This window comes from Protopterus annectens, chromosome 2.part1 (assembly GCF_019279795.1).
Source record: "Protopterus annectens isolate FY-2018-M chromosome 2.part1, PAN1.0, whole genome shotgun sequence".
Taxonomy (NCBI): domain Eukaryota; kingdom Metazoa; phylum Chordata; order Ceratodontiformes; family Protopteridae; genus Protopterus; species Protopterus annectens.
Window position 1 is genome coordinate 41387501 of NC_056729.1, and position 19999 is coordinate 41407499.

The 19999-nt window shown below is 37.2% G+C and overlaps 1 protein-coding gene across 1 annotated transcript in view; it reads right to left on the bottom strand.

Moving 5' to 3' along the window:
* LOC122794819 (alpha-2-macroglobulin-like protein 1) overlaps positions 1 to 19999 on the bottom strand; it is a 989874-nt gene that overhangs the window by 309038 nt on the left and 660837 nt on the right. Inside the window, exon 17 of the mRNA XM_044063423.1 lies at positions 8314 to 8401. Coding sequence (XP_043919358.1) covers positions 8314 to 8401 — 88 coding nt within the window. The remainder of the gene's footprint in view (positions 1 to 8313; positions 8402 to 19999) is intronic.

The following is a 19999-nucleotide window of genomic DNA, read 5'->3' on the forward strand; positions in this document are numbered from 1 at the left end:
CTCCATAGACCCTGGCAATTACAGACCCATAAGTCTGACCAGGCTCATATGAAAGACATGGAAAGACTTACTACTGAAAGACTTATCGTGGAATTAATCAGTCAGGACATGGGGAACCTCCAAACACTTGACCCATCCAGTCTGGATTCATCAAGGGCACGTCATGCTTACTCAGCCTAGTGGATTGTTTGAAAAGGTCACTAAGGCAATGGATGAAGGCAAAATGATACACACTGCATACCTCAATCCACTTAAAATGTTTGACACAATTCCCCACGACATAGTAGAAATCTTACATAAACTGAGAATAAACCCCTATGCCACCCACTGGATTGCCAACTAGAACACAGATAGGGTGCAGGAAATCAAAATTGGGGATGCTACCTCCACAAATAGATTAGACACCAGTGAAGTCCCCTAGGGTTCTGTGCTGGGAGCCTTCCTGTCTGGCATCTGCTTTTCTAAAGTAAAGGCCAATACCAAAGGGTTTTGACTGATTATGTTTGCAGATTACTGCAAGCTAGGAGCAGTCCTTGAATCCCTGAATGACTTAGCCATCCTGCAGGAAGGTCTGCCCCAAATCAACAACTGGTGCCAAAATCATGTACTGAAACTGTAGCTCAGAGTGTGTGATATACCTTTAAGAAGCACTCCAGTCAGTCGGCATGTGCATACAAGTAATGAGCATGTACAAGCAAGAGTGCCATTTTGAGTGAGCAGCCAGAGTAAAAGCATGCATGTATGTAGTAGTCAGTTAGTTCATTCATTTAAGTTTAATGTTCCTGCTATCCATCCTGATGCATTTCTATGTAATAAAGTACTTAAATGAACACCCACGCCTCATCATCCTATTCAGATGTAGAAGATGAGTGGCATGGTGTCAGAATGGGACCCATAGTCAAAACCATGAGGCAAGTGATTAGAAATGGAGGAATATACAGAAGTGGATCATCCCTACTGCTCAAACAACTCACAAACATGTCAAAAAATATCTTCCAGATACTAAAACTCACTTAAACAAATTTCTAATTAAACAAAAATGTCCAAAACTGTGACATATTGGTAAAACTATTCAAAATAATTACAAAAATGTTTGAAACACTAACAGAATCACATAAAATATATAAAAAAGGGGAAAACAACCATGTTTTTTTGCTATGTACTACTTTTTCACATTAACTAAAGCTATTCGAAATTTCCAAAGTGTGCAAAGTGTTGGCAAGTGTGTGCAGTATTACAGTGCAGTTATTTCGCAAAGTACAATCATTTCAAAGAATATTTCACAAAGTACAGTCTTTCAAAGAGATTATTGTACATTTGAATATTATTACAAGTACTTGGTGTCTGTTCATGTTTGTACTTAATTACAAGGGCCAAGATTGCATTGTGTTTTACTATACTTTGCTGGCCTGGCAGAAAGATTTCACAGACCCTGCACCACTTGTGTCTGATAACAATATTGCAGAAAATTGGAGAGTGTTTGAGCAGGAATATGATATTTTCATACAGGCTGCTTTTCAGACAAAGACACATGTATAAAGACATTTATTCTACTTAATTTAGCTGGTTCAGAAGCCATGGAAAGAGAGCATTCATTTGTGTATGCACCTGCTGTGTTTGCAGGGGAGGGGGAAAACCACCATATTGTGGTACTAGCTGGAATGTGGGAAGGCCCTGAATGCTTAAAACATAAATTTAGAGAAATGTGTAACCCCCAAACAAATGTTACAATGGAAAGGCACATATATTACACAAGAAATCAAAAGCCTGCTGAAACTTTTGCAGCATACATAATCAACTTGAGAAATAAAGCTAAAATGTACAGGTTTGGTGATCTGAATGATGAGTTGATAAAAGATAGGCTTGTATGTGGTATTAATAATGATGCAGTGAGAAAGATTCTGCTTTGAGACAGTGATTTAATGTTAAAAAAGGCCATTGAGATTTTTCAGATATACAAGCTTACAGAAGGGCACACAAGTATCCATACAAATGAGAAAGCAAGCTTTCCAATACTTTCCAAAGCTAATGTAGATAGTATGCAGCACGAGGTTAAAAGATACAGGCCAAAGGGTGTGACAGCTTCAGTAAAACCCAGGGTACACTCAGTAAAAGGGCTCATGGCTACCTCCAACTTTAATACCAATTATAGACCAAGGAAGTTAGCTACAGTACCAAATTTTATTGCCAACTGTCTTAATTGTGGTGGAAATCATGAACCCAAACAAGAAAAGTGCTTAGCTTTTGGTCAGCAGTGCTATTCTTGTAATAAGTGGAATCATTTCAAAAGGTTTCGTAAATCAAACAAGCCTCATTCTTTTATTAAAAAAGAGCATTCAGAAAGGCAAGTTAATCAATTAGAAAGCTGCAACCCTACTTTTTATGTTAATGGTGTGTGTCTGTGCTTGGTGAAACAGTCAATGCAGTAAATCTGTGGGCAAAGAATGACATATTTTGTACTGATCAGATTAATGGGAGTCCTGCAGAGCTCAAAGTAGAAACTGAAAAGAGCTGGAAACAGTCAACACAATGAACCAATATACCAATCTGCTTCCCTGGTATGGATTCGAAAAACTGACACTCGTAGAACAGTAAAAAGACCTCCTTTATTGAATGTTTAGCGCTTTCATCTAAAAACACTTAGACTTCCTCAGAACAAAGTCCAACATACTTACAAGGTTAATATATATACCACATCATCAATCAAATGAATTAATTAACCAATTATTATATACTTAAAGTGCCAGTGTGCCAAAATTAAAAAAAACTTAAAATTCATTTAAAATGCATTTAAAATGCAAAAAAAACAATGTATCAATTGCCTTGAAATCAAATAACATAGTACAAGAATATCTCTCTTCCAGTAATACATCTGTTTGGTGGATATTATAAACCTCATAACCAACCATTGTATTACACCAAATTAACCAAAATTAACCAAAATGGGCTTAATTGATATATGGTCATTCAAACCAGGCTGGAATGACCATATATCAATTAAGCCCATTTTGGTTAATTTGGTGTAATACAATGGCTGGTTATGAGGTTTATAATATCCACCGAACAGATGTATTACTGGAAGAGAGATATTCTTGTACTATGTTATTTGATTTCAAGGCAATTGATACATTATTTTTTTGCATTTTAAATGCATTTTAAATGAATTTTAAGGTTTTTTTTAATTTTGGCACACTGGCACTTTAAGTATATAATAATTGGTTAATTAATTCATTTGATTGATGATGTAGTATATATATTAACCTTGTAAGTATGTTGGACTTTGTTCTGAGGAAGTCTAAGTGTTTTTAGATGAAAGCGCTAAACATTCAATAAAGGAGGTCTTTTTACTGTTCTACGAGTGTCAGTTTTTCGAATCCATACCAGGGAAGCAGATTGGTATAGAGCTCAAAGTAGATATTAGTTCAAAGTGCAATGTTATGTCAGCAGAAATGTTTGCTAGAGTAAAAGCTTCAGAACAACTTGACTTAACAAAGTGTGTGAAGCTTGCAGCTTATGGTGGTGAAGAAATTCAACTGAAGGCTTAGTAGTACTTTCATGTTACTCTGCTGGGAACAGCTATGACTTGCAATTTTATGTAGTCAAGAGACACGTACAGTCATTATTAGGCCCCAAGGATAGTTTGAAAATGGGACTGTTTTCATTTAACAAAGAAGTCCACCATATAAGCTTGAATAATAACAGCTCAAATTTTACCCAAACCATTTTTCTGATTATGCTGATACTTTTTCAGACAAATTAGGGAAACTCCCAGTTGTGCACTCGACGAAGTTACACCCAGAGGTCAGCCAAGTTATCAGACTAGCACAGAAAGTTACAGTAGCTATGCAGAACACAGTCAAGGCCAAGCTAGACAAAATGGTGCAGTTAGGAGTAATTTGTCCAGTAGAAGAATCCAACTGAATGGGTATCTTTCATGGTAGTAGCTCATAAGAAAAGCTCAGATGACATCAGAATATCCATTTATCAAAGAGCTTTGAACAAAGCATTAAAAAGACCTCATCATCCTATATGCACAGCCAAGGAGGTTGCTGCCATCATGTTTTTTTTTTTTTTTTTTTGTGTTAGATGCAAAAAGTTCATTTTGGCAAATTTTGCTTGATCGAAAATCGTCATTGCTAACCACATTTGATATGCCATTCGGGAGGTACAGATTTCTGAGAATGACATTTGGAATAAATTCTGCCAGTGAAGTCTTCAGTGTGCAATGGAACAATTTTTTTTTTCTGGCTATCCATATGCTATTATAGTAGATTATGTTCTAGTAGGAGGAAATGGTGAAGTTGAACATGATAGAAACCTCAAGAAAGTTCTGGAAAGAGCATGTGAAGTGAATCTTAAGCTGAATCCTCACAAGTGTAAATTCAGGCTATGAGAAGAGACTTGTGTGGATCATTTGTTTACCAGTTCAGGCTTACAACAAGATCCTTCCAAGCAAACAGCAATTTGTGAGATGACAGCTCCAGACAATGAGAAGAGACTTGTGTGGATCATTTGTTTACCAGTTCAGGCTTACAACAAGATCCTTCCAAGCAAACAGCAATTTGTGAGATGACAGCTCCAGACAATGTACAAGTCCTACAATGTTTTCTTAGTATGTTCAACTATCTAGGCAGGTTCATTTCAGATGTGAGCCAACTTTCAGCACTGCTCTGAGAACTGGCACACAATGATGTAACCTGGCTCTGGTCATATCAACACCAAAGAGTATTTAATGTTCTGAAACAGAAAATTGTCAGTCCACCCACTCTATGCTACTTTGATGTTCACAAACCAGTAACTCTTTCCTGTAATACTTCTAAGTTTGGTCTTGGTGCAGTCATTCTTCAAGAGGGTAGACCAGTAGCCTATACACTGAAAACTTTAACCCAGTCCGAGATGCATTATGCCCAGATTGAGAAGAAACTCTTGGCAATTGTGTTCGCATGTTCAAAGTTCCATGATTATATTTATGGCTGACATATCCAGACAGAAACTGACTACCAACCTCTAGTCACTATTGAAAAAGTCTATGCACACAGCTCTTGTGAGATTGCAACATATGATGTTCAAATTGCAAAAGTACAATTTCAATCTTGTTTACATGAAAGACAAATGTCTTTATCTTGCTGATAACTTGTCCCGATCATCCAGGAAAACCACAGAACAGAATGACAATGAGCAACCTTATTTTGAAGTCATGGAAGTGAGAAATTTTCTTCCACATGTCTTGACGAGCTTAGAACTCACACAGCTTCAGATCCAATTCTTCAGAAGCTCGACCATTTTATCAAGGCATGGCCTTCAAAGCAATCTCGTTTACCAGTAGATGTGCAGCAGTATTTTCCATACACAGATAAGATTTTGTCAGACAATGGTATCATCATGAAAGGTTCAAAAGTGATTGTTCCAAAATCCTTGCAACAAGAGTACATTAAGATCTTATATTGCAGCCACACAGGAACTGATTCTGCCAAAAAAAGGGTGAGAGGACTAGTATTTTGGCCTTCTATGTCAAAAGATATTGAGAAAATACTTTCATCTTGTTCTTTATGTAATAGTACAAAGCCATATCAAGAAAAAAAGCACTTCAGTGAAGCCAAATTCCTGATCTACCTTGGTTGACAGTAGCCACAGATATCTTTGAGTGAAATGGTCAACATTGGTATTAGTCGACTCTTATTCAAATTGGTTTAAGATTGACCTACTTTCTAACCAAACATCCAATACTGTCATTACTAAGTTGAAGAGACATTTTTCTGTCCATGGTAGTCCACACAGAGTCATTTCTGACAATAGTGCACAGCTTACAAGTGAGCAGTTCAGACAATTTGTTGAAATGTGGATTTTTGTTTATATTACGAGTAGTCCTGAGTACCCACAGTCAAACGGCTTAGCTGAACATACAGTTCAAAGTGCAAAACAGCTGTTAGAGAAATCCAGACTTGACAATACTGATGTTTTCTTAAACTTGCTAAATCTTAGAAACATTCCTCGCGATGATCATTTTGGTTTACCTGCTCAGAGACTTATGTTGAAACAAATCAGAACCACATTACCAATCAGCAGCAACTGATTGGCTCCACGTGCTAAAAACAACAAAGCAGTGAAAGGCCAACTGTTGAAAAAAGTGTTTGTCCCAGAAGTCCTACTATGATAAGACCAGGAAACTGCTCCATTCATTAAAAGAAGGGGAGACAGTGACAATGCAGACATCAAAAGGTTTTGATTGCATCAAATTTGTGAAAAGTTTGTGACAAGAGCCAAGATCATACATCATGGAATCACAAGGAATGAAATTTAGGTGGAATTAGAAACATTTATTACCGGTGACGGAGCCAGTGTTACAGCATCTTGCCTGCAATAAAGACTCTAATTCTCAGAGTAACTTGTCCAGTGTTCTTGTTCTAAAGGATATTCCATCAGTAATCCTTGTTCCTGAGAATATCCCCGAAAGTCCTGAAGCAGAATATTCCCCAGTGACTGTCCCTGTTGCTAAACCCAGTCATAACTATTACATTATGGGATCAGGTTGCATTTCCGGACCTATTTCCAAATACACGGCAACCTGGACATGACTGTTATTTTGTTTATTATTGTCTGTATAACTGCATGCCTATTCAAATGTCATTGCCTACATAATACAGCTCAGTAAAGAGGGAGGATGTAGATCAGAGTGTGCAATATACATTTAAGAAGTATTCCAGTCAGTGGCACATGCATATAACTACTGAACACGTGCAAGCAAGAGTGCCATTTTGAGTGAGGACCCAGAGTGAAAGCAGTAGTTAGTCAGTCAGTTAGTTTGTTTAAGTTTAAGGTTCCTGCTATCCATCCTGATGTGTTCGTATGTAATAAACTACTTAAATGAACACCCAAGCCTCATCATCTTATTCAGATGTACAAGACGAGTGACAAAACTAAATGTGAAAAAGTGCATTATTGCATCCTTTTGGAAGTCATCTGTGGCAGGGAACTACCACATTAACAATACCCTAGTTGTTTAAGATTTAGGAACTTAAGTGGACATTGACCTAATTTTTTGACCAGCATGCATCCATTGTTATAAGAAAGTTTTTCTATATTGCAAAACTTATGAATAAATGGGAGTATTTAGAAAGTGGGATGTTATTGTCCCCCTTTACTCCACCCTCATTAGGCCAGTCGTTGAATATAATGCCCACTTTGGCATGTATCTGTCTAGACACGTGCAACAAGTAGAACACCCACAGAGATACCTTACCAAAAAGATACAAGGCCTAAACAATATGTTCTACATGGGCTGACTCAAAGCCCTGTCACTATACTCTGCATCCTATAGACTCTTAAGTGGTGACATATATCTGGCATACAAGGTATCCTTTGACCCATTATTGATGGATTTACTGCACATCGGCAAGTCAAAAGGCATCATAAATACTCAGTGTAGAGATCTAAACCTCTTCTGCAACATCAGCAAAATAGTTTGAAGGGACAGTATATCTCACAGAGGATACAGCTGCTGTGGAACAGACTTCCCATCCATATAAAACAAAGTTCATTCCTGTCTGTATACAAGCACAACATAGATCTATGGATGGGACACAGAATATTTACCCCAGGATTTCTCCTTGTACTAATAATAGACAGAAGTGCCTCCAAAATGCTTTATCCCATGCATGGATCCCCCCAAATTATCTATGGTATGATCCCGGTTATTATCATTAGCGGAAATGTATAATTATCAACCATGGGATGGATAAGGCCAATCTATAAGCAAATAGGACAGTTTATTTTCAAGCATAAGAAAGGAAAATTTCTGGGCTTAAAATGGCCAGCAAGAGTAACTAGCATATTGCCTGTATACCCTGAAGCTGAGTATGATATTCACTTTGTATGCAAAATATGTTTATATTGCATTTTTACATTCACTCTGTATGTAATGTAATGTATCTATTGCATTTTCCCAGGGCTGAGACTGAAATGGGCCCAGCAGAATCAGTCTTCTACCCCAGTTACCAAATTCAAAATAAAATAAAAAACAAATAGTCAAAATGATAAACTACCCAAATTTGAAGAAATGTGTACCTAAGAATTTTTCAGAAGGCATTTAAATAGATTATTTTAGACTTGAGGAAAAATAGAATATTCTGAGACAGCATAACTAAACTTCAATTAAATGAATCATCAAACATCAAAATTGCTTGTAGACATCACACATATCTATGAGTACAGCAAATAAATCAATGAACCTCAGTTTCTTATCATTAATGTATGTAAACTCAGCTTTTCATGACACATTCATGCACATTATCTTTTTGTCTACAATTAACTTACCAGAAGACATCTCTTCAGATGGGTGTCTTGTAGGACAGAGTATTGGCTTTTTAATGTCATAATTTGTCATAACCTTTATTCCTGAATTCTAAAAGAAGAATATAGAAAATTACTTTGTATTTTCTGCAGTGGTCCGGTGTAACAAACATTTTTCAGTTTCAGGTTATAAACTTATCTGACAAATTTGGAAGACAAAGGCCAAAGGTTTCTGGAAATCATAAAACAGTATCTAAAATTAACTTAAAAACAAGTTCCATTGATGGCAGAGTCCCTCAACCAAGTGCTCAAGTATTAAACTAAGTTATTCATCTGGGTTTGGACCATTACTTGTAAGGCAGAAGAACTAGCAGCAACATCGAGAAGAAGGACAAGGCACTTGATAATTGTCCAAGCTTCACATACAAGACAGGAAAAAGAAATACATACAATGGGCAGTTATGAAGGGTTGGAAGTAAATCTACTGACTGCAGGAGAAACAGTTATACATGATATCATAAGGGTAAAACTCACGAGGCAGAAATTTGGTGTAATACGGACTTCTCCCTCCTGCTACAATAGTATGTCAATATAAAGACAGGTCTGCTCTCAGAGAACAATTCTGTGGAATTTCATACAACCAAATGACTCAAACAGCCTACAGGAAGGAAGTGTAAGATCTAAATACACAGACACACAGACAGAAAGACAGAGTGAACGTCAATGTTTAACCTAAGACAATACATATTTTAACCAATGTGTGGAAGTCAAACGTAATGATGAAGCCATTTGAGTATGACTGGGGTGTAAGTAGGTCAAGCATTATTTCTAAATTATATCTTAAATTTTTTAGTCAAGCCTGTGTAGTCATTATTGTCAGGATGCCCTTATAGAACCATCTTGTGGACTGTCAGTATTTAATTGTTTTAATCTAAAATCAACAACAGATATATATTTTCTGAATATGTGTAAATAAAATGTGCAGTGTTTTTCAGGTTATTTCAGTAGGTATTGGTCATGCATTGAGTACTGCAAAGTTTATTTTACATCTGCTCAATAAGTAAGTGAAAAGATCTTTAGCAGAGCAAATCAGCAAGATTAAAATTTGTTAGTTGAAGTAACTTATAAAGCTATATTAAAATTAATAAAAAATTGTGTTTCTGGTAAAACATACAGGTGTTTTGAACAGTTATGCTGTGGAAGGTTTAAGTTACCTGTTAAGTGACTACTGAAACAAAACACAAAAAGCAACATATGTTTGAGATTTTATGCTAAAATTAAAACATTTAAAGGTGATATGATTTATTTTAAGATGTTTTACTGCAGTTGTTATACAAAACAGTCATATTGCTAGGGCTAAGTAAAAAATGTATGTGTGTGTGTGTGTGTGTGTGTGTGTGTGTGTGTGTGTGTGTGTGTATGGTAGACACTGCATCCCATTTATATTTTTATTTAAAATAACTTTTCAAAGTTTTTAAATAGAAATTTAAAGAGCTGCTCAACAGTCCACATGGTGAAAAGGATCTGGCATCATTGATGCATGCAGTTATGCAGGCTATGCAGGACCTAATTGGTCTAACTGGGATAGATGATAGCTGAAAGTTTCTAATTTGTATGGATTTTCTACTTCAGTACAAGGAATATTCAAAAGGTGTTTAATCATGGTTTGATGTAGGCCATGCGTCCACAAAGCATCCAGGTTGTTTGTTTGGATAAACTGTGAAACAGACAAACTGGGGAATGATCTGCCCAACTAAAATACAGTCACTTGAATCATCAACGGAACAGAGTTATAATTTTGTTAAAGAAGTTGTCTTCAGGTTTTGGTAAGCTGCCTCAATTCATAGTTCATAAATCACCAGGAAAATGTTACTGTTATATTCAACTTGCCATATCATCTATCTGTTTCTCTTCATTCAGAATCCTATGCCTCACAACCAGTCTTCACCAATACATGGAGTTTTACTAGCATCCCCCAGCTTTATACATTATTTTGTAACACTGTTCACCCTTTACCTCTATACATCTAATATAAATCTTATGATAGACACACACACACACACACCTATATATATATATATATATATATATATATATATATATATATATATATATATATATATATATATATATATATATATATATATATATATATATATATATATATATATATATATATATATATATATATGGGACTACTGTATTAGACCAAAAATCCACTTGTTCGAAAATGAACAGTGGATCCTCAGTTACGGGAAAGTGCACTTAAGCAAAAGTGCACTTCCGCGAAGTACAGTTCAACGAACCATTAAGGAACACAGCTGCCAAAGCACACTACAGTGGGGAAAGGGAATTTATGTGTTTACACTGTACTGCGATCTTGGAGTTGGTATATTTAAGTAGGGGGGATTTGGGGGCACAGTCCCCCACATGGGGGGTGCAGGGTGGCTTGCACCCCTGCAAAAACAATGTTTCTCTGTTCTTTATCAGATCATTGAACCAATGCTCGCAGTAGTGCACTTTCGCGTAACCATGGGTCTGCTGTTTATTTTCGAAAAAGTGAGTTCTCAATTATATACAGTAGACCCATATATATATATATATATATATATATATAAATGTATATATATTTATATATATATATATATATATATATATATATATATATATATAGATATATATATATATATATATATATATATATATATATATATATATATATATAAAGTGTCTCTGACCTGCTTTACACCTCACCTCTTAACTACCATTTTGGCTTTTTCTGCCCTACCTTCCCTCATTTTTATGTCTGTAAATTTCTAAGTATTAGTCATGTGATCTATTATCTATCTAGCAAACTTACTAATGTCAAACAAAATAAAAAAGTACAGCCCGAGAGTAAATGCTCCTGTGACCAATACTTAATAATGATAAATTCGTACTGCACGGATATGATGAACAAATAAATAATTTTATTAAGTAGCGAGCGCTTTCACCAATATGGCTTCTTCAAGCTTTACAAAACATAAACAGCATAGATGTTCAAATACTGCTACCAGAGCAACAATTGGTTTACGTCAATAATGACATCATCACTAATCCAACAAACAATCAGTATTCAAAAACCTCAGCGCTAAAAACATAAAAACTCAAGTTCATAAAATAAACATTTGCATACTAAATGTACTTTATGCCTGATAAACTCAACTAACAAGTTTATACAAAAAAATGTAAAAAGCACCTCAACGCTATAAACATATAAAACTCAAGTCCATGAAACAAGCGTTGAGATCTCAACTACACAGGCTACATATATCTAATATATATATATATATATATATATATATATATATATATATTATCAAAATTTTTTAAAGTAAATGCATATTATAAAAATCATACAAACATATAGTAAAACACAAGACAAAGGCACAAAGAACTACAAATGTATATATACGTGTGTCAGGATTTCAACACTTTAAACCTTCTATTCCTGAGAACTACATATTATAAACTCACAAAAATATATAATAAAATACAAAACAATAGCATGAGGGACTACAAATATATATATTCGTACATCAGGGTTTCAACACTTTAAGCCTTCTATTCCTGAGAACTGGCTTCAAATGAATTTTGTCATTCAAGCCTGGTGGCATGTCTGCTCTACATCTCACTATCCACTTAAGCTCACATTCCTCAATAAAATTATTGAAATCACCCCCCCTCATATTGGCATTAAGCACCTGTAGAACTGCGAACTTAAATGTGTGGTTTAGCCCTGCAGTTAAATTATGTTTAGCCAGGGCATTAACTTCATGTCCAACACGTATATGGTAGACGTGTTCACGAATTCTTTCACGCAGTTTTCTAGTGGTCTTACCTATGTAAAATGCCTGGCATGATACACACCTAGCATGATATATCACCAACTCCGTTTGACAGTTAGCAACTGCTCTGAGTTGGAAGTCACGATGTATACAAGGATGCAAAAAATTTGTCCTAGCATCAATAAACTCACACTGTTTACATCTTCCACATGGAGTCGTACCTATAGATAAGCTTTCAATCCCACTGCTAGTTTTATTCAATACAAGAGGCCTATGGCATAACAATTGTTTAATATTTCTTCTATTCTTAAAGAAAAACTTAGGGCACTCTCCTACTATATTCTTTATGTCATCATCCAAGAGGAGTGTGCCCCAATGTCGATGTATCAGCTTTTTAATATATGATGTATCTAGAGTGTAAAACATGGGTACCTTAAGACAGCCTACTTGTTCATCCAATGTAGTAATATTTGGGTTATTATCGAGAGTCAGATTATTAGAACCTGAAAAGTAAGGGGTTCCCCTGGTAGTTCTAAGAGACTTAGTTTCTATAAGTACCTTATCAACTTCTAGCTGACCATATTTCCTCTCTATCAACCTACTCCTATGGTCATTGAGCTCCCTTTCATAGCCCTCATCTCGTGGGTTAAGTCGTGATGCTCTAATAGCTTGACCTTTCATAACGTTATTGAATACATAATAAGGGTGCATACTGGTCCTATATAATAAGGTGTTCCTATAACATGCCTTCCTATGGACACCAGTGTTCAAAAGGCCACTGCTCAACCTTTCAATGCGAACATCCAAAAAAGATATACTCTCCCTGGAAAAGGTAGATGTAAACTGTAGGTAGTCAGTTAAAGTGTTAATGGAGTCAACAAACTCCAACAGACTGCCATCATCTCCTTCCCAGATAAAAAACAAATCATCTACAAAGCGTTTATAAAATCTCACATTTTCCTTAAAACTACCCAGGGGAAACAAAAACTCATCTTCCCAACTTGCCATAAAGATGTTCGCATAACTGTTTGCACATGCTGTACCCATGGCAACACCATCATTCTGAATAAAAACATTGCTATCGAACATAAAAACGTTGTTAAACAAAACTGTTTCCAGAAATAGCATTAGCAAATCAATTACCTCAGTCTGTAAAGAGGTAAACATGGATAAATAAGCCTGTATCTTCTCAACCCCTAGGTCATTCGGAATCATGGTAAAAAGATTCCTAACATCAAGTCTAACCAAGATGTATTCATCATCAATGCTTACTGTCTCCATAAAACTGTACAAATCAATCAAAAATTGTTTGCTATCCTTTAAGATTTATTTTATTTTTTCATTTTATTTTACATTTGTTGACCGGGCTAGTCTTGCTGGATATATTTCTATTTTCAGTAGATGCCCGGGGAGAAAAGCTCCACACAGATATACAAAGTATAAAATATTGTTACATGGTGAAAAAAAAGGATTAAAAATCAAAAATAAAAAACAGGTAGTTAATACATTCTTGAGATAAAAATGCTAGAGAAACGTTAAAGTAAAACAGAGTAAAGTTTAAGAGAGCTAGAACAGATATAATACAGTAAGAGTTATATACAATAGATAAAAACACTTGAGAAACAGTACAGAGAGCAGAATACAGCTTAAGACAGCTCAAAAACAGAATAGTAAGAGTTATGTACAGTAGATCATATGAGATAGAATTATTTAAACACTAAGTTGATAGAAGAATTCATGTCAACTACAGGTCTCAAAAAATGCTCCAAATACAAAGAGAAGGGTTCATTCACCCACCCTCTTCCAGCCGCAATAGGGCATAACGGAGGTGCTCTTAAACATTTGTGGACTTTAGGCAACCCTTGTATTATAGGTACTAGAGGATTATTAACCTTCAAAAACTTAAGCAAACTATTGGAGATGTTACTACTCTTCCGAAGGTCATCCAACAAGTCATATATCTTAAAAACCTTAACAGTTACTTCTTCCATGGTAATTCCTGTATAGTAATGGTCTTCCTGTAACATATTCAACATGTTATTCCTATAGTCGTTACTATTCATAATGACTATAGGACCACCTTTATCTGCTGGTCTAATTACGATTGTGTGATCGTTGATCAGACCATGGAGAGCTTTCCTTTGTAGATAAGTAAGGTTACTTTTTTTATTATTATTACTCTTCTTATTCAAACTATCCATATTATACAAATCATGCTCAACCAACCTCATAAACGTCTCTATATATGGATGTAAAACAGGTACATAAATGCTAGGAGGTTTGAAAATCTCTGTAGTTTCAGAACTATTACTATTACCAAACTGTAGTTTCAACTGCACATTACGTGCAAAGAGTTTAATATCCACTATAGTATCAACAACATCACTTTTCATGGTTGGAATAAAAGTTAGACCTTTATCAAGGACTTCCATTTCATATTTAGTTAACTGCCTCTTAGAAAGGTTAAATACTAGGGATTGCCTACCCGTTTCCACATCTTTTTGAGGGTAGGTCCTACATGGTCCCCTCCTGAGTTCTTCCTCTTCTGCCTGCCTCTGCTGTAGGAGCATTGTCTCCTCACTTGTGGAATCGGCTCTATTGGAAAAGGGGTGTAATTATGTATTTGTTGAAACCCTGAAAGAATATTAGTAGTAGTTGTCCTCCTAACTACTTGTTCTTTATTCACATTATTTGTTTCATTGTGCCTCTAACATTTAAGGGAGCCCCTGATAAAGTTAAGTTAGGTCTATCTGGGGCATCCTCAGGGGCAGGTATAGAAGCGTTACTACATCCATGGGTGCCATGTATAACTGTTATCTGTTTATCAGTGTTGTTATTGTCTTCTGAAGAATCACCATTAGAGACAAGCACAATATCATTCCTAACTACTTTATCATTCACACCTCTGTCAGATAGTACAGGGGCAGATGAAATTCCAGATGTTAATACATTAGTATGAAACTCATTGTTACCCTTAGGCCAAGTGAACACCTGGCCTAATTTAAAATCTTTAGTGTCTCTATGGATCTTATTCTTCTTTTGCTCCAAAAGCTTCTTTTCATACAACAGTACACTGTCCAAAAGTTTTTCTACTGCCAATTCAGCCTTAGGCCCTGTATATCTCTGTGCTAATGTCTGTTGGTGCTCTATTACACATTTCCTTAAAAGTTCCTCTTCAGGACTGAAAAAGTCATTCATTAAACGCATATAATTAAAACTCAGCTCCAAGTTCAATTGCTGCCACTTGTATAAAAGCTCCGGGTGGAGATTACCTGTAGTGGGCATCTTCTTGATGCACAGCCCCCTAGGAACAATCCTTCTCTGTAAGATACCTCAAAGTGCTGGCGCTGCAATTGCATCTGCTTTAACTTCAACAAGAAAAAATCCAATCTACTCAATTCCTCCGTGAACCCCTCCAGGCACTCCATCTCCACACCTTCCATTGTATCACCTTCCATAGCATCATACAGTATGAGTAAATTCTCTTCACAGGAAATACAGTCCTGAAATCTACTGGTGTTCTTACTAGAATGAACTTGTTCAGGTGGAACATACGGTAGCTCCACATTATCATTCGCTATATCAGCCATGTCTCTCGGTAAGTGCGTAACATAATAAAAAATAACAGCAAACAAAATAAGAAAGCACAGCCTGAGAGTAAATGCTCTTTTGACCAATAAAATGTATAAAACAAAAAATGCGCTAAGCGTATACATCATTCACAGGGCAACCACGACTTAAACAGACTTCAACCGAAGTAATACTTAATAACGATAAATGTGCACTGCACGGATATGATGAACAAATAAATAATTTTATTAAGTAGCGAATGCTTTCACCAATATGGCTTCTTCAAGCTTTACAATACATAAACAGCATAGATGTTCAAATACTGCTACCAGAGCAACAATTGGTTTACGTCAATAATGACATCATCACTAATCCAACAAACAATCAGTATTCACGTCTATATATTAAAGTTTAAATATTAAAACCTCAGTGCTAAAAACATAAAAACTCAAGTTCATAAAATAAACATTTGCATACTAAATGTACTTTATGCCTGATAACCTCAACTAACAAGTTTTTGCATCCTTGTATTATACATCGTGACTTCCAACTCAGAGCAGTTGCTAACTGTCAAACGGAATCGGTCATATATTTTGCTAGGTGTGTATCATGCCAGGCGTTTTACATAGGTAAGACCACTAGAAAACTGCGTGAAAGAATTTGTGAACACGTCTACCATATACGTGTTGGACATGAAGTTAATGCCCTGGCTAAACATAATTTAACTGCAGGGCTACACTACACATTTAAGTTTGCAGTTCTACAGGTGCTTAATGCCAATATGAGGGGAGGTGATTTCAATAATTTTATTGAGGAATATGAGCTTAAGTGGATAGTGAGATGTAGAGCAGACAAGCCACCAGGCTTGAATGACAAAGTTCATTTGAAGTCAGTTCTCAGGAATAGAAGGCTTAAAGTGTTGAAACCCTGATGTACAAATATATACATTTGTAGTCCCTCATGCTATTGTTTTGTATTTTATTATATATTTTTGTGAGTTTATAATATGTAGTTCTCAGGAATAGAAGGTTTAAAGTGTTGAAATCCTGACACACGTATATATACATTTGTAGTCCTTCGTGCCTTTGTCTTGTGTTTTAATATATGTTTCTATGATTTTTATAATATGCATTTACTTTAAAAAAATTTTTGATAATATATATTTTTTTTTTAGATATATGTGGCCTGTGTAGTTGAGATCTCAATGCTTGTTTCATGGACTTGAGTTTTATATCACCCCTGGGCTTTTGGATATTGGCAAAGGCTCTTGCTACCCCCATAGTGCCTTTTTTAGGCAAGGCTCAAAAGACAAACCCACCTCCATAGGTATCAAAAGGATAAGAAACTAAGAGTAATGCTACCCAACGCCAGAAGTCTAAACCTCAAGATGCATGCACTCGAAACTCTCCTTAGCATGGAGAACATCGATATCCATGCAGTAACAGAAACCTGGTTCAAGGCTCTCGAGAGCACCCCAGCACTAGGAGGTTATACCTCATACCATGCTTTTCAGCCCCAAAACTTGGACCGAACCACAAAAGGAGGGGGAGTATCAATATTTGTCAAAGATACCCACACCTCCAGGTTGGTGGCACAGCACGAAGCATCAGAGACATTCCATGTGCAACTAACAGTGGGTAAAACTGCCTTCCAGTTTATAGCCTGCTACAGACCACCCTCCCAAACCCAGGAACCCCACTCGGCCTTCCTGAGAACACTGGAAATTATGAAGGTCTCTCCAAACACCATTATATTGGGTGACTTCAACTACCCAAACATAGACTGGGAGCATTACTCTAGCTCCAACACCCTAGCCCAAAAGTTCCTAGAATTTATAAACTCAAATGCTATGGAACAACTTTTTACCACTCCCACAAGAGGGGAAAACATACTGGACCTGATCATCACCAACATTGGGACTCTATGCTCCAGACCAGAAGTGTATCCCTCACTAGTAAGATCAGACCATAAACTAATCTCACTGGATATTCACATCCTGACCCCACCCCCTGCCCAGAAAACCACAGTGAAAAACTTCTCTAAAGCAAATTTCACACTCCTCAAAACCGAGGTGGAATCCTTCAAAGCCCCCGGGCCTGTGGATAATACGGCCCAGACCACAAAATCCTTTATAAACGCATTCTATGAACACCTTCAGCAATGCATGGATCATGCAATCCCAAATAAAACCAAGACCCAATCCTCCAAAGGCAGACGTCCTGTCTGGTGGACCCCAGCCATAAACAAACTATACAATAGAAGGAGGAAGCTACTACATGATAGAGCAAAATCCCAAAAAGGGAAGGCATCTCTGATCAGTATTAGCAAAAAACTACAGGCACTCATAAAATCATCTAAGGCTAGCTTTGAGAGAAAAATTGCACAGGACACTAAGGATAATCACAAGGCTTTCTTTAGTTATGTTAGGAACCTGGGTGGGAATTCCCAGATATGCTCAGAATTAGTCCAAAATGACAAAAAATACACCGAACCCACAGACATTGCCAACATCCTAGCTGACAGGTTCAGTGCAAACTCCCCCCCCCTCCCCACCAAAAGGGCTAATATCTATCCCAGCAGAGTGCTGCCCCCCTGACTTCTCAGATGCTCAGGTAAGAGCTGCCCTCTCCAAAGCAAGAAACACAGCATCAATGGGACCAGACAGTGTCCCGGGCTGTGTCCTACATGAACTCCAAGAAGAGCTAAACCCAAACCTAAAACTACTGTTCAATCTCAGCCTTACTACAGGATATGTACCCAAAGAGTGGCATGCAGCAACAGTGGTCCCTCTCCACAAAGGTGGTGCCTCAACGGATCCTGGAAACTATTGCCCCATAAGTCTCACTAGCTTGGTCTGCAAAGCTATGGAAAGGATCATCATGGACCTTATAAATAAAGATATTGGGGACCTACAGACACTGGATCCTACCCAGTTCGGCTTTGTTAAGGGCAGATCCTGCCTCTTAAACCTGGTCAATTTCTTTGAAACAGTCACCAAGGCCATTGACAAGGGGAAGGTGGTCCACACAGCCTACCTGGACATTGCAAAAGCCTTCGATACAATACCTCACTCGGGCATTATAGATAAGCTCACCAGCTTAAATATAAACCCCTATGTCACTAGATGGGTTGCAAACTGGCTCAAGGACAGAACCCACATGGTTAGAATAGCTGGAGCCATGTCAGACTCCAAACCAGTTACAAGTGGCATCCCACAAGGCTCAGTCCTGGGACCTCTCTTGTTCGGTATATATTTCTCGGAGGTACAGGCCAACATGGAAGGACTGTGGCTGACCAAGTTCGCAGATGACTGCAAACTGGGTGCCATAATAGACTCTCCAGCCAACACAAGCATCCTCCAAAAGGGCCTCATAGAAACAGACAACTGGTGCCAGAGCCATGGCCTCAAGCTAAATGCCAAAAAGTGTATAGTCATCCCCTTTGGCAAAAACAAAGTGCCCACAAATTACTACATAGGTGGTAATCCATTAAGTACAGAAGAAGTAATTAGGGACCTGGGGACCCAAGTTGATAGCAATCTCTGATTTGACAACCACGTGGCCAAAGTGGTTAGAAAAACATTTTATATAGCCCACCTAATCATGAAGGGATTCACATCTAGATCAGGAGAGGTCATCGTGCCTCTTTACTCATCCCTCATCAGGCCCATAATTGAGTACAATGCCCCTTTTGGGATGTACCTTACTAGACACCTGCAGCAACTGGAAAGACCCCAAAAGTACCTCACCAAGAGGATCAAGGGGCTCAAACAGATGCCGTATGCTGCCCGGTTAAAAAAACTCCAGCTCTACTCAGTGGCATACCGCCTGCTCAGAGGCGATCTGTGTCTGACGTATAAAGCCATGTCCAACCCGGAATTAATGGACATGCTGCACCTCAGAAAATCCAAATCCCATCGAGCTATGCGCTCAAGGGACTTGAACCTCAGCACTGAAATAAATAGGATATGCTGGAGGAACAGATTCATAACCCAGAGGCTCCCTTCATTCTGGAATAAAATCCCAGTCCAGGTTAGGCAGAGTCCCTCATTGACTCTCTTCAAGAGGAATCTTGATGAGTGGATGGGAGATCGTAGGTTTACCCCGGGTATCACTTCTGTGTCACTGTTAGACAGAGGCACAGTATACTAACCTCGAAAAAGGGCATAGCAAAATTAATTTAAAATGGGTGGCGAAAGCCATACACACTCTGGCTAGGCTTATAAATGCCCTAGGGCAGATAGCCTAGTATGAACCTATGAACCTATGAACCTATATGTTTATAGCGTTGAGGTGCTTTTTACATTTTTTGTA